This window comes from Glycine max, chromosome 9 (assembly GCF_000004515.6).
Source record: "Glycine max cultivar Williams 82 chromosome 9, Glycine_max_v4.0, whole genome shotgun sequence".
Taxonomy (NCBI): Eukaryota; Viridiplantae; Streptophyta; class Magnoliopsida; order Fabales; family Fabaceae; genus Glycine; species Glycine max.
In genome coordinates, this window is record NC_038245.2 from 42,079,955 (window position 1) to 42,094,568 (window position 14,614).

The 14,614-nt window shown below is 33.5% G+C and overlaps 2 protein-coding genes across 2 annotated transcripts; both read right to left on the minus strand.

Annotated features, from left to right (window-relative positions):
* Positions 1-3,332: 3,332 nt before the first annotated feature.
* Positions 3,333-5,581, minus strand: LOC100784849 (protein ASPARTIC PROTEASE IN GUARD CELL 1). The gene has a single exon (XM_003534130.5). The coding sequence runs from the start codon at positions 5,222-5,224 to the stop codon at positions 3,746-3,748; it is 1,479 nt and encodes a 492-aa protein (XP_003534178.1). The 5' UTR covers positions 5,225-5,581; the 3' UTR covers positions 3,333-3,745.
* A 2,832-nt stretch (positions 5,582-8,413) lies between these two features.
* LOC100785379 (ATP-dependent Clp protease adapter protein CLPS1, chloroplastic) lies at positions 8,414-10,769 on the minus strand. Its single transcript, XM_003534131.5, has 3 exons — positions 10,555-10,769; positions 10,144-10,294; positions 8,414-8,946 (listed from the first exon to the last, which is right to left on the minus strand). The coding sequence occupies exons 1-3, from the start codon at positions 10,619-10,621 to the stop codon at positions 8,682-8,684; spliced, it is 483 nt and encodes a 160-aa protein (XP_003534179.1). The 5' UTR covers positions 10,622-10,769; the 3' UTR covers positions 8,414-8,681.
* Positions 10,770-14,614: the final 3,845 nt, after the last annotated feature.

The following is a 14,614-nucleotide window of genomic DNA, read 5'->3' on the forward strand; positions in this document are numbered from 1 at the left end:
AAAAGGTTCCTAAGCACATGGATAGTGGTTCTAAACAAACTAAAATACGTTGACTGGAACCAGTGCGTAAAATTTGGCTGAGGGATTTGATAAAGATACAACGATTGTTAAGACTGCCAACAAGATATAGCATATAGTAAGTTGAGTGGTTGTTGAATTTGAAACAAGCAGGATCTTCTTGCCAAGTGATTAACTAAAAGGACTAAACTCCATTTCCAATAGTGAAAATTGTGCCCCCGGCAACAACGCCCAGGAAAAAATTGATAACCAAGTTAAATGTTTATTTCATGATCTCAGTAGTTTCATATTGAGGAGACCAACACTACTTACATGCAAAGAATTCTCCTTAAGTTAAGTGGGTATACTCTGTCTATTGTAACTGAACTTCCATTCTTTTTTTCTGAGAAGACTTAGCTAACATAAAAGCAGCTAAATAATATTTTTATGATACGGTGAAATAAAAATAAAAATAAAAAACTTTGATTGTTAGCTCTGGAAGCCACACTTCAAAGAAAGTTTGTTGTGTTATTTGTTGAAAAAGTTTGCGACGCGGTAACTGTTCTATTGATTTTATGGATGGTTCTGCTATTCAATTGGGATTATATAATTCCACTTTTGACCATACCCGAGAGAAAAAGGTAAAGAAAGAAATATGTGCAAGCTTTGCTGTCATGTTCACCATGATTCGTTATTTTCAATGGTGATGTGCACTCCCTAACTTCTGTGTGAAAATGGGAATTGTCAACTTCCTTCAGAAAAGGTTTGATATATTAAGTTAACTTATTTTAAAAAAAAAATGCCATATGTTTGCTTAAACTTATTCAAGGCAAAAGGCTCACAATCTTTTTTTGTCTAGAATTGGATGTGTGTGTGAAGGAAGCAGTTGCTCATTACGTCAAGTCATCTTCAATTAGTTTCGGGAATAGAACAGAACAACTATCTTTATTAGAAAAAGATTATTGAACAAATAGTTATAATGTGATTAAATTATTATTTTTATAAAGTGCGTGATTTTGAAATCAAATTTTAACTAACCGCAGCTTTTACTCTTTTTGACTTTCCGTCCTCTTTCATACTCTTGATTACATACCTCTTTCAATGATTCCAATGTGTAATAAGTAGTCAACACACAAAAGTTTTTCTTGTTTGAGACTCTAGTGATTTGTATTATGCACCCCAATTACGTAAAGCGATTTCCCAGAAAAAAAAAAAAAACTACCACTACAAAGTCGCAAAGTGAACAACACATATCTTCCTTAATGCTTTTCTACATATTATAATAGCAACATGATACAAGCAAGAAGGAAGAGGTGACCCATGCTAAAGGAAACAATGGATGAGGAAAAGGTCCTTGATTTGAGGCTTTGTTAGTGGCATAACACGTGCAACATTTTTACATGTGAGGCAACAGATTTTGAGACTTGCACTTACTTTTTGCAGCATTTGTAGATTGTAGTTGACCAACCTGCATTTTTGTCAATGGCATGATTTGTGAGAACTGAAAGTCCCTTCCTTGCTTTCACTCTGCTGCTACAACATTTGCTCTCCCAACCACTGCCTTCAATTTTCTGATACATTTTTTCTTCCATGCACGTCCAGTATCCATCGTTATGTATACTAGCTATATCACTTTTGGACATCACATTTTTCTAAATATCTACTTTAGTTAATATTCATTATTTCTCTCTCTCTCTTTCTTTCTTTTCATTACATCTTATCATCTGATATACATATATTTTTATCTCTTTCATCTTTCTCTTATTCAATTCACTTTGTTAGACGTACATGTAAAATTGTCTTTTCACTCGGATCTTAAAGTTAACTTTGTAAAACAGGAATAAATAGAAAAATAAAATATTAAAAGTTCTATGTTTTAAGGATGAAATTTATATTTTTAGGAGCCTTAATGAAGTTTAACTAAACAAATGCTGAATGTTACTTTTATAAGTTTGATATCATAATTTTCTAAGTATTGGTCAATTAGACAAACCCTTAAGATCATACTACCAATTTTAATTTTAATTAACATGAAGAAAATTATGATATTTAAAATCATATTACCAATTTTATAATAAAAAATAATTACATGAATACTGTGAAGATTTTGTAATTTAGAAAGTTACCTAACGCTAACCTGGGACCCTTACTGTGGTTAATGAAACGTGAGGTTTTATTTAATAGGCCTTACATATATCAATAAATACTTATATAAAGATTCCGTACTAAAAAAAAACTCAAAATGTAATTTGTGTTCCCTGTTTAATTGGTAATTTGATTTATTAAAAAAAGTAAAAACCAATTAAAATAAAATACTTTAACTTAAGAACGTGCAAAAATTTATAATTGATAAAATTTATATTATTGTAATCTATGTATTTCACATTATATTTGATTTTGGTAATAGTTTTAAACATTAACTAGAAATTTAAAAATATAGATTTTAATTAACTTTAATTAAAGATAAAAAAAATACTGATTTAATTTAATATGAGCATTCAGAAAACTCAAGTCAGAAAATAAATGAAAAAGAATATTATATCTCTTTAAAAAATATATTATAAAAGACAAGAATCTAAGTTAAATCAGTTTTATTACGTTAATAGTATATAGAAATTCATGTTACAGATTACAATGTTGATTAAAGTAATAGTAAAATACAGTATTATAGCACTATTAAGTTGTAAATGAGAAAAAGAGTTGAAGCTAGTCTTGAAATGAGAAATGGGGAGTGGGTTCCAGCTGTTGAAAAACGCCAGAGAGAGGACATGATAACAATTAACAAACTACACACCACCAGTCTCATTTACTACCATGCATTATTTCGCCGACAATCAGGGATACTTTACCCCACAATTTAATGTTTCCAAATTGCTACGGTACCCACCACTACCACTCTTATGTTATCTATCACCATTATTCATAACACACATCAGAACCCATAACCAGTTAATTAGGTTCCCATAATCAGGCCATGCAGATTGAGAAAAAAAAAAAGAATTTGCAAAACTTTCTTATTCCTGTTTGATTAATTCAAATAATGTAATAAACAATGACGATAATCACATTACCTTTGTCACCTAAGCCCAAGTTGTGGGTTTGTTTATTCTAGTACATCTAAGTTTATGAATAAAAGAATCATCCCCTCATTATATCCAAAACAGCTCCAGCAAACACTCAAAAATTATTGTCCTTATTTCAAGATAGCAAGTACTACCAAAAAACATTATTATCAAAGCTTGTCCTCCTCATCGTTACAGATATGAATCAAAAGAAAGAAAAGACTTTGAGTCAAATGAGTTAAAAAATGATAAAATAAAATGAAGAGACAAACATCCCTCAATTCTCCTTTATTTTTTATTTATCCAAAATAAAATCTCCACAACAAACAAGCCCATGTGAAATTGATCTCATATGATTGTCACATTGTTTGCCATGTGGCCTACATGCAAGCCTTTACACCAACAGCAGAAAGTAGTACTAGAAAGCAGTATGAAAGCATGAACTCCATTCTTAAAACCTAAATGGCCTCATCTTGATCAAATTTCGAAGCCATCGAGAGAGTATTCAATTCAATTGCATACGATCCCACACAATCCAAGGTCCAAGGGCAAAAGCAAAACCTTCTCAAACTTAATTGAGTGGGTCCCATTAGGCTTTTAATAATAGAAACCTACCGCTATATATCACCATAAATTATTAATAACAACAACAGGGTTAAATATGTAAATTACAAGATCTATCTAATCTAGCACTTGTTGGGCGAGAATCCCACCAAAGAGTTTGCTAGATCGAAGCTGACACGTGTCCCCTGCTGCTGCACGTTCCCAATAATCGACATAGACGACGTCGTCGGCGCGAACGCGAAGCAGTAAGTCCCGGCACCGTCCACCGGAATCAAGTAATTCTTCGCCGGCAGCGCCCACGCCCTGTCGCCGCTGAAGTGAAACGACACCGTCGGCACCCGCACGCTCTGCAGAGACGACAGGTCGTAGCACGTGTCGAAAAGCGCAACCCCCTCCGCGGGACGCAGGTTCGAAGTCTTCCTCTTGAAAGCGTCGCGCACCGAGTTGTAGGCCTGAGTCCGCAACCGAGTTATCGCGGTTCCAGAATCCACAATCACACCTCCGGCGCCGGATTGATCAACGGCAAAAGTCTCCGGCGGAACGGTCACGATTTCCCCGCCGACGCTAACTCCGGTGAGCTCCACGTAGTAGAAAGTGTTCACCTTCTGATTCTTCAACAACGGTGCAACGACCGAGTCACCGGGTCGAGGTGAGTTGAACTCGAGCGTGGACGATTTTCCCGAGTCGCGATCCACTAAACAGTACGAAAACGACGTCGCTTTGATTTGTGAAGTTAATGACAAAGGCCCACCACCAAGCCCAAGAAGCCCAGCGGACCCAACGAATAAACCCTCATTATCATGCCCGCAACCGATTGCGACCCTATTAACCGACCCGGCTCCGAACGACACAGTTTCGGTGACGTATTCTCCTACAGTGAATGAGCCATCACCGTATGAGACTTGGTAGAGGCATTTACCGTTTCTGCAAGCGGACATTTCGAGGTCCTGACACTGTTGTGCGTCGCAGGTTAAGGGGTTGTACGAGGAGGACGCTGTCGGGTCGAAAATCGGGTCGGATTGTTGGTAGCAATCGGAGCAGGGTTTGCATTGGAGCCAGTTGACGTCGGAGCCGGTGTCGAGGACCATGTAGAAGGGCTTCGAGGGTTGCCCCACGCCGACGCGTGAGAAGTACTCGCCGCTGCCCTGGGCGGTGCCGGAGGAGACCGGCGTCGAGAGGTCTTCGGGTCGGAGCAGTTCCGTTTCGGTCGGGTAAAGATCCGACCGGTTGAGGCTGGAGAGGGCAAGCTGGAGTTTGGTGTTGAGAGAGTTAACTCGGGCTGTGTCGCGGGCGAGTCGGGAGAGAACTAGGGTTTTGTAGTTGGGGTGTTGCTCGTTGAGGAGGGTTTCTCTTGGGTGGAGTTGGAGAGAGAATGAAGAAGAAGAAGAAGATGGTGAAGTGGGAGTTTCTGTTTCTGAAGATTGCTCTTCTAGAAGTTGTGGGTTGAAGGAGAGGATTTGGTGGGCTTGGTGGAGAGAAGAAGAGACATCGAGAACATTGGTGTGTGATGGGGTTGTGATCGTGCGAGAGGTTGTAAGAGAGAGGGTTGTGAAGATGATGCAGACTGAGAGTAGCAATGGGAGGTTTAGAGTTTCAGCCATTTTTTGTTTTGTTTTGGGAAGAGAGAGTGAAGTGTGGTGTGGGGGGTGATTGGCTTTATTGGTTTGAGGAAAAGAGAGGGGAGAGAGAGGTGCTTGTATCACATAAAGATTGATTTGTTGGTTGGTGGATGGGGAAATTAAAGTGAGAAAAAAGAGTTTGGTATTGCATCGTATGTATTATTAAATTATTATTATTATAAATAAATAGAAAGATGGCTCTAAATCTAATTGCTGGCTTTGTTTTTATGTGCATGCAGAAAGGTCAAGTTTACTGTTCTGTATTTTGGATGTATGCTCAACTCAGTGATTAAATCATGTTACTGAGTAAGTTGTTCTTAAATGAATGAATGATTCCTTATAAATATCGATTTTACATTATTTTTTTCTTTTTATCTTATATTAGTGCATATTATCTTTATTTATTCTACATTTTATTTTTACACAATCCCAGTCGCCTTATTTCCAGGATGGGATGAATCTTTATAATTTCTCTAAATAAATTTAATACTTTTGATTTTGGTTTAGTTAATATTAGTATTAATGAGTTATTATGGTCTCTTATTGGTTGGAGCCTCAATCCAAACACATTACTGGTGAACTTTGGGGCTTGAAGTATGGTATACATACATATTGTCATATTAATCTTAATCTTCAATTAGCCCACTTTGTGTTTGTGTTAGTGTTAGATTGTGTCTCAGTGGTTCAAATGATATGCCATGTTCCCAACATCTAAGGAACATCATGCAAGTCTGGCAGCAAATGACTGACTGGTCTATGTTAGAAAAGCCAACCGTGTGCGGATTTTCTTGAAAATTTGGGCTGGAGGCTATTAATCTTTTGTTCTAAATCTTCCCCCTATGTTAGCCCTCATTGTTGCAGAGGATGCTATTTTTAGAGGGGTATCTCTTCCACTTTTTATTACTATTAGTAGTAGTATTTAGTAATATTGATTTAATTAATTCTAATAAATTATATATAATTTTTCTCATAACAAGAACCAACATTCAGGAGTATTTCTAATTTTAAATTCATAAGAAACTAATAATAGGCCTACTCTTTTAATTTTTTGAAGAAGAAAAATACTTTTTTTTATAAAATAAGTAGTTTTCTCTTTTCTGTGTGTCTAAATTATTTAAAACAAAATTTTTTAAAATAAATTTTTGTTTATTTTTAAAAAAATATTTTTAAAAATTTAAACAAATAGATATTACCTCGTTAGACGATACCCTCATACCAGCCCACACAATTATTTCCCTGTTCCAGATCGTTCGTTGTTCAACCTGTGCCATTTAATGCTTGTGTATATATTATTTCCATGACTACGAACAAGTAAGTTCTTTATATGTTTTGGGTTAATCTATTAAAAAAATATAAATGGTAGTATTAATTGTGGTAGGCACTGCTTGTGCTTTGGTTCAGGCTTTATTTCCAAATTTTAGAATTGTTTATAACAATGTATTTGATCACATAATAAGGTAATTCATTACATCATTGGAGGATGTCATTAATCACTATCGATTGTAATGTTGTCAAACTTGTTTTTTTTTTTAAACAATGCTGTCAAATTACAACTAGCAAACTTTGTTAGTTAATACTTAATATCCTTATTGTACTTTTTGTGTTTATTTATTTCTTAGGGACAAAGTTATTTTATCTTGCCTCCGGGGAAATATAATTGATAAGGAAAGTGAAATGCTAAGTGTATATTATCCAAGGGTCATAAACTCAATTGAACACGCTTTTAAATTTTAATGGTGTACTATAGAGTGTAGTAGGCTAGAGTGAGTTTTCTTCTGTAACACTTTAATGTTCACAGAGTAGGTACGTGGGATGGTTATAATACTTGCAGTTGGAAGAGGGCATAAGAATAAATAGGTTAAAAATATGGATGCTTAAATTGTCATAATAACTTTTTTAAAATCCTACATAATTTTTTTTCAAAAAAATTACGCAATATAAAACTATGTACTCTTTTCACTACATAGGCTTTTCTTGATTTTTTTATACTTTTATATGATCGAAAAATGTTAAAGTAATATCACAAAAGAGAGAAAAGTCGAGCATAATTTATAAAATCTTAGTAAGTGTGAATTCACAAGCCTTCGGGTAGGTTTTGTCAATGAACATAAAAAAATAAGTATAACCATAAGTCCTTAGTTATAAAAAAAAAAAAAAAAGTTAGAATAACGACTTTTTAAGAAAAAAAATGGTAGAATATTACATTAGGTGGTTCCTGCATGTGTAATACAAAATTTCCATATGGGAGAGTAGCCCTATAGAGGGAAATTGAGAAAAATTATAGACAAAGTCATTAAAAAGGGGTCAATAGTTTGTCTATAAACTATAAACATGATTCATAATACAACACTATGGCATTGACATTGTTTGATTTAGTTCTGGCTTGGGCCTCTTGAATAGGCTACTTAGCCCTAAAAGTTGAACCAGCCCAAGTCATATGAGTTGACCAAAGTCACAGCATAAGCTCATGAACAGTATATTGAATCTCGGTTTGTAGTAAAGTTGTCTTGTTGCTACATCAAGATAGGGTAATATTACTTCTAACAAACCTTGAGTCTTTGGCTAGACAATCAGCCTAATTCACACACATAAATGTAGCCAATGTGAAAGCACACTTTGGTCAATTTCAACCAAATTTGGTCAAAACTAGCAATATCATTTTGGACACATCATATTTATACAACTCGATCACTCCACCTAAAGAGAAAAGTTTCGGTTGTTATGGTTGTTGTATGAGCCCTGACAGTTATTACCATTCTTGGTTCCTAGATTCTCTTTTATCTTTGATTATGTTTTTACTTTTCACTGCTTACTGAAACATAGATTGCAACCAACCTGGATTAAACTTTAGGTAGTAACTAATGTTGTACTAATGGATAGCCGTGTATATGTTTTCTTTAATGCTGCAAACTTGAAGATTTAAAATATTTTTCAGATTACTTCTTTTAGGAGTATACATAGCACTGCGAGTTAAAGCTCATTCCCTGCTGATATTTTATACAATTGGGGCTTGCTTGACTGACTTTAATTTTTCTTGAGTATCAATCATCATATTAATCCAAGATATAGTCATTAAGTTATTATTTCTATGTCAGACAACCAATTTTATATAGGCTATGTTCTGTTTATTGCTAATATAAAGAGGCTTGCTTCAATGAAAAGGTGGAAATGTAGGGACTAATGATAGTATAACACGTTAAATCCAAATAATGCTACCGGTTGGTAGCAATTTATGTCCTGTATAAGTACTAACTACTAACTAACTAGCACTATCACTTTCCTTACCTAGTCAATAATTTTCTATACAACCATCTTCAGTGGTTGGAAACATGCACATTATGGAACTGTGAAAATTGAAATGTGTATGATATGATATGATACGTCACCTCTCCAATGAAACTATTAGGCCAAAAGCTCATGTCAATGGTCTCTCTATGTATCAACAACCACCACCATCAGCTGGCTCAATTGAACTTAGAAGGCCGTTTCCTCTTAACTGCATGCAGTGGTCTTCAGCATCCACTTGAGCACATACTATCACCACTGCTAGTCCATTATAATGTGCCTCCTGCATGATGTTAACCGCATTATCAATTGTCATTCCAGGTATCACCTTCATCAACACTTGCACAACATATTCTCGCTTGTTGAAGTTGTCATTGTGCAGCAAAACTCGGTAAGGTGGGGATGTTTTCCGCGATTTCCTGGCAGAAAACATGTCATGAAAGGTTTCATCATTCTATTTTGCTTTATAGTAACATGTGATGAAATGAGACAGGAATAAACAAAGAGAAGAGCCAACAAATGCAGAAAGACAGGAATAAGTTTCCACAAAATGGATTTGCCTACTTTATAATTGCATTTCTTTTCCAATGACAACAAGCCAGAGAAAGAAACAAATCAATCACTTTTCTTTTGACAACTATGCCTTAGCTCATCTCAAAAGCAAATACAGTGGATCTCTAATAAAAGGTTAAGATGAAACTACAAGAAAGATTTCCACCCTCGTTATCAACATGCTATAGACACAACTTTGGCATTTCATTACTTTCACCAGGCTCAATTCCAAAAATCCAATAGTATTATTGCCTTGATTAGTGTTGTTCAGTAAACAAAAACGGGTCTAAAAACTAAACTTGACATCTAGGTGTGGCAGTTTAGTTCAATTGATAATTGTGAAATATGAAATAGTAATTATTCTTAGCCCATAAGAGAAACCTCTCGGCACATCTTACTGTAACACAGTAGGAAATTAAGGGTCCAAGTTTGTACTTCAGTGGCAAAACCTATGTTTTTCAAAAGGTTTAACAATTATTAGAAAGTAAAATGAATGCAAGGAAAAAAATGAAATACTATATGCAAACAAGAAGATGGACTAAAGACGAGAAAAGGAAAAGGTTAGGAGGGAAAAGAAGGACTTAATATACAAGAGTTAAATCCAAACAGAGGAAAAGATACCCTTTCTCTGTGGCATCTAGATGAACTGATTCCAAAAATATAATTTGCATTGAGTGTTAACAATGGATTAATTTCTGTCCTTGAACAAGGGATTACAGTTTCTTGAATGTAGCTTATGTCGGAAGCGCACGTTCACCTCCACGTTCTTTTAATTAATTAATTTTATTATTTTTGAAAAAATTAATTATCTGGTTCATTTTCCATCCGCATTCATCCCATATCTTTGCAAATATATTTGCAACCACCTTCAGTAACAAATCACGTACCCATCATTTATCTCACCTAAAAGCTTTAATTTGTCAGAGAAAAGGTATGATTTACACTTCCAACAGAGACTATTTTATATGAACCAACAAACAAGCAACAAGAGCTCTTAATTTTATATGAAGCATTTTCAAGACATTTCTTCAATTCTTCTCAATTGTGCTAATGTCGTTGGTTACCTTAAGTCAAATTCAGATTCCCGACCAGGTGATGTTGTCTCTATGGTTGGCCTCTCCAACAACCCACCACCTTTCCCTAATATTCCAGTGGCTGCCACTGTCATTACAACACTCCGATCTTTGCTATATTTCAAAGGAACATTTTTATCTCCTGCGATTACAAAACTAATAGCAATTAAAATATGAACCCTTTCTCTTTACTAAGGTTGCATAAAATGAAAATTATATCTAGTAACATGATCTCTTCCTCAATTTTTTTGGGAAAAAAATGTCATAAGCATAAATATAAACAACTAGTACAACATGTTCATTAAAAAAATAAAGCAAACAGTTTTGAATGTAACCCTTATGTTAATAAAATAAAATAAAATAAAAATGGAACACAGTTAGAAAGTGGACATGGTATAGTACCAGGATTTGCTGCATTGAATACTTGATTGGGTGAAAGAGCAAGTGCACTGCATAATGCAGCTTCCATTGCTGTTCTTTCAGTCTCTTTGTGGTTGTTGGAGCAGTTAATTAGCTCCTATAACAACAGAACTATAGAAGGGTAGTATGTAGTTCTAGTGGAAGAGAAAAAGTCCAACATTGTCTTTGTCGTTACCACACTGATTTTTTTGGGTGGGTGAAAGAGATTTTGTAAGGTGCACACTGAATTTGGTTTCACACGTTAATATGGTGACACGTGCACAGCCGAATTTTTTGAGGCTAGTGTAGTGCTCTCGGGATAATACAATTCTTTTATGGTCTGAGAATGGACATAAAATTTTGAAGAACAGCACAAAGCCACGAAGGCAAGAACTAAGTATGGTTGAAGAAATTACTTCAGGGTTTGAAGTTTGGACAAATTGGTTTGTTACAGCACATGTACGATTAATAGAGCATTATTTTGCCATAAAAATCGGTAATTTGTTGCCATATAATTCTTCGGGTTGTCTATAGTTTTTCGTAATTTTGATTTGAATCTTTATACTTTAGTTTTAATTTGTAAATCCTTGTAATTTCAAAATTAGAAGAAATTGATTCACTACTTTATAATAATCTATTGAGATTACTGAAATATTAAAGTATAAGAATTAAAATCAAAATTGAAAAAAATTATAGGTTTTAAATTTATATTTAAACTTAATTTATTTTTGTGTATATAGCAGGAGGATAGAAATATAATGGTAAAAGAAAAAGAAAAATTTGCAAAAAAAAAAGGTAAAAAAATGGAATTGAAGTTCTGCTTAGAAGGAATTTCTAAATCCTTTGCCCGTTTAATAGCAAAAAATCCATCAGAAAAAACATTAGCGGAAAGCTTGCAACGCAGAAAGTGGTGAGAAATACAAGTCTATCCCAAAGAATATTTGTGGGTGAAAAAATCTATAATCGATCATTCCAGCACAGTGCTGAATCCAATTTCAAATCAACCAAGCTAAAAGAACATGCTTTCGCAGTTATGCTCTTTATTTTTATACATAGTTATGCTCCTTTTTAACTCCACAACCTCTAAAATTAATAGTCACAAACAGCATGTGTACCGTAGTTGCCAATTACTTTCAAATAAAAAAGAACAGAAATCGTGAATCTATGACACTTCTTGTGCTTATCAATAAATATCCTTTTTTTCGGACAAAAAAACTTTCAAACAAAGAAAGAAAGAAAGGAAGAAGAAATTAAAGTGCTAGTTTTAGTAGTTTCCAATCATTTTTAATACGTAAAGGTTATGTAAGGCCCACTCATGCACTTGCGAAAAATCTCGAGTGCTAACAAAATAGGAAATTAAGGTTAATGTTGGGTTGGGCTAGAAAGAAGTGGGAAGCACGAGAGGACGCACGCACACAAACAATACATGTTGGGCTGGGTTAATGTCGTTATTAAGTGTTCGTCACGTGATTGAGCATTTTCCTACATGATATGAGAAAAATCTAACAAAAGCAAAATGGGTGATGCGTTATGCGTGTGAGACAAAATTTTACTTGCACATAACATAACATATACAGATTTAACTGTGTACAAACCCCAAAGAAGCTTCCAATGCCAAGACTTATCAATCAAATTTCCCATATTTGTAATAACTTCATCTTTTGGTGTGATACCAAGTAAAGTCTAGGAACACATGTTTGCTAAAGGCTCTTGCCCAATCCAAGAGTCATGCCAAGAAAATATTATCATCACTTCCTATTTCCAGTCAACCATATTATCAAATCACTTTGTAACATTTTCTTCACCTCACACCTTTGCACAAATATTTCCACCACGAAGATAATGTCTTATTGACCTCCGCACTATAGAATTTCTTTCTACCTCTATATTTAGATTTTAACCCTTCACTCCATAAAGTTTTCCTCTCATGAAAAATATGTCACTTTCACTGTACTAAAAGCGCATCATTAAAAATGACAATATTTTTTATACCCAACCCCGGCAAACACACTTTGTCCCAACTCAACCAAGCCATTTCTTTCTTCCCTCCTCACATCCCTGCAAAAAGTTTATTGGGGTATTGACAACTTTTTCCACCACAAGATTTGGCATTTTGAAAAAAGAGGTAAAACAAAGATAAAAAAATTACAAAATCAAATTCACGAGACAAACTCTATCAACAAAAGATAACATCTTACAATTGAATTCCAAGTTTCCAACTCGATAACTTTTTCAAATTTTCTCACAATGGGATTCCTAGTTTCTTCTTTAATTTCATAGGGTTTGCTCTTATAGGTATATCAAGATATAGAAAAGGGACATGCAAAATATTGCAATTCAATAACTCGGTATACCTTTGGCTGACCTCTTCCACCTCTAAAATGATGTCAAATCTATTATTGAAAAAATTACCTTTAACCTGGACACCAACTCAAAACACTTTAGAATACTCTTTATAGTCAAGACTTTAGTTCAAATGCATCTTTAAAATACATCAAATATATTTTTTAAAATCCAAACCTTTCATGATTAACTTTATATTGGAAGGAGGTACCTAGTAGGACAAAACTAGTTGTGACCTCGATTCATTAACATAGAATCTAGTTGAACGTGTTTTGATAAATATTTTGTGACTACAAATATCTCATAATATATTTCTCTATTTTAATCATTCCACTTATATCTTGTGTGACATGCTCGGCCTTTTCTATTTTCTATTTTTTTTAATATTGATCATGAATATTTAAATTAATTTAAAAACATGAGGTCAAACATTTTCTCCCATTTTTACTTCTAAGTCATATTCTTTGCGAGTCTTGCAATGCATACACATATATTGCCTTACTTTGTCTTGCAAAAACCTTTTGTTTCCAAAGCTAAACTTTAAAGTTAAATAATATGCTTAATTTCTAAATCAAAATTACATCATTTGCAAAAAAAAAAAAAAAAATTGAATAATGATAATCTTTTGTATGTTCCTAGTAAACATGTCCAGGACTAGGGGCTTGTTTTCTTAAGTTTTTTTATTATTTAAAAAACACTTTTTGTAAGGAAAATAAATAATTTTATACTTTTTATGTGTTTGTTTAATTTTTTTTAATAAAAATAATTTCTATTTTTATAAGAAAAAAATTCTACGTGCTTCCTAAAAAAAATATTTTTTAAGTTTAAATAAACTGAAAATAAGTTAAAAAAAGCACTTTATTTATGATCACTTTTTTTAAGAGGAAGATCACTTTTTTATATTCAACAAAGAAATGTTTTCATTTGTTTCTTATATACAATAACGTGTTAGTATAATTTTAATATCTTCAAATCAATGGTTCACAGAATCGAGCTTAAATATGTAGAATCTAGATTCCATTAGGTAAATTATTGAGGTCAAAGTGACAAAGTCAATCTGTGCTGGCTAGTACGCAATTTATGAATGAATTATTACTTATTAGGGATACCTACCTGCAAGCGCATTAAACTCTCGTGTACCATTCTTTCTTCTTCTTCTTCTTCTTCTTTTTTTAAAAATTTTTTAGTGTGTTATATTTAATTGACTTTACTATGATTGGAGGCAAAAATGAGTTCTTCCTTTCTTTATTTAAATTTTCAACTTATTTTTATTTTTTATATTATCATACATGTATCATGAATGTTAGCATGCCCCTCTTCGCTGACTCTTGATTCATTCTAACCAATTTTATATATTTTGGAGAACTTCTCAAAAAATTCCTTTTGTGCTGTTGTGCTTAGGGTCTAGGGTTTTTTTTTTAACTCCAAAAGGACAACTTAATTCAAGATTTACAGTATATTGGATGGATGAAAAGGAAGAAAGGAGAGAAAAAATAAAAATAAAATTGAATTGAAAGAAGAATAGAAGACTTTTTTTTTGTATTTATGTCTTTAAAAGTAAACTTTTCTTTTAATTTTCTCCCCAACTAAACAGAAGAAAAAGCATTGTTATATGTGTTTTTTTTTCTTTTCTATTTTTTTCTACCCAGTGAAACATACCCCATTAATTAAAAAAAAAATCCTTTTGTGCTGTTGCGTTTATAATTTCTTTTTTATAATT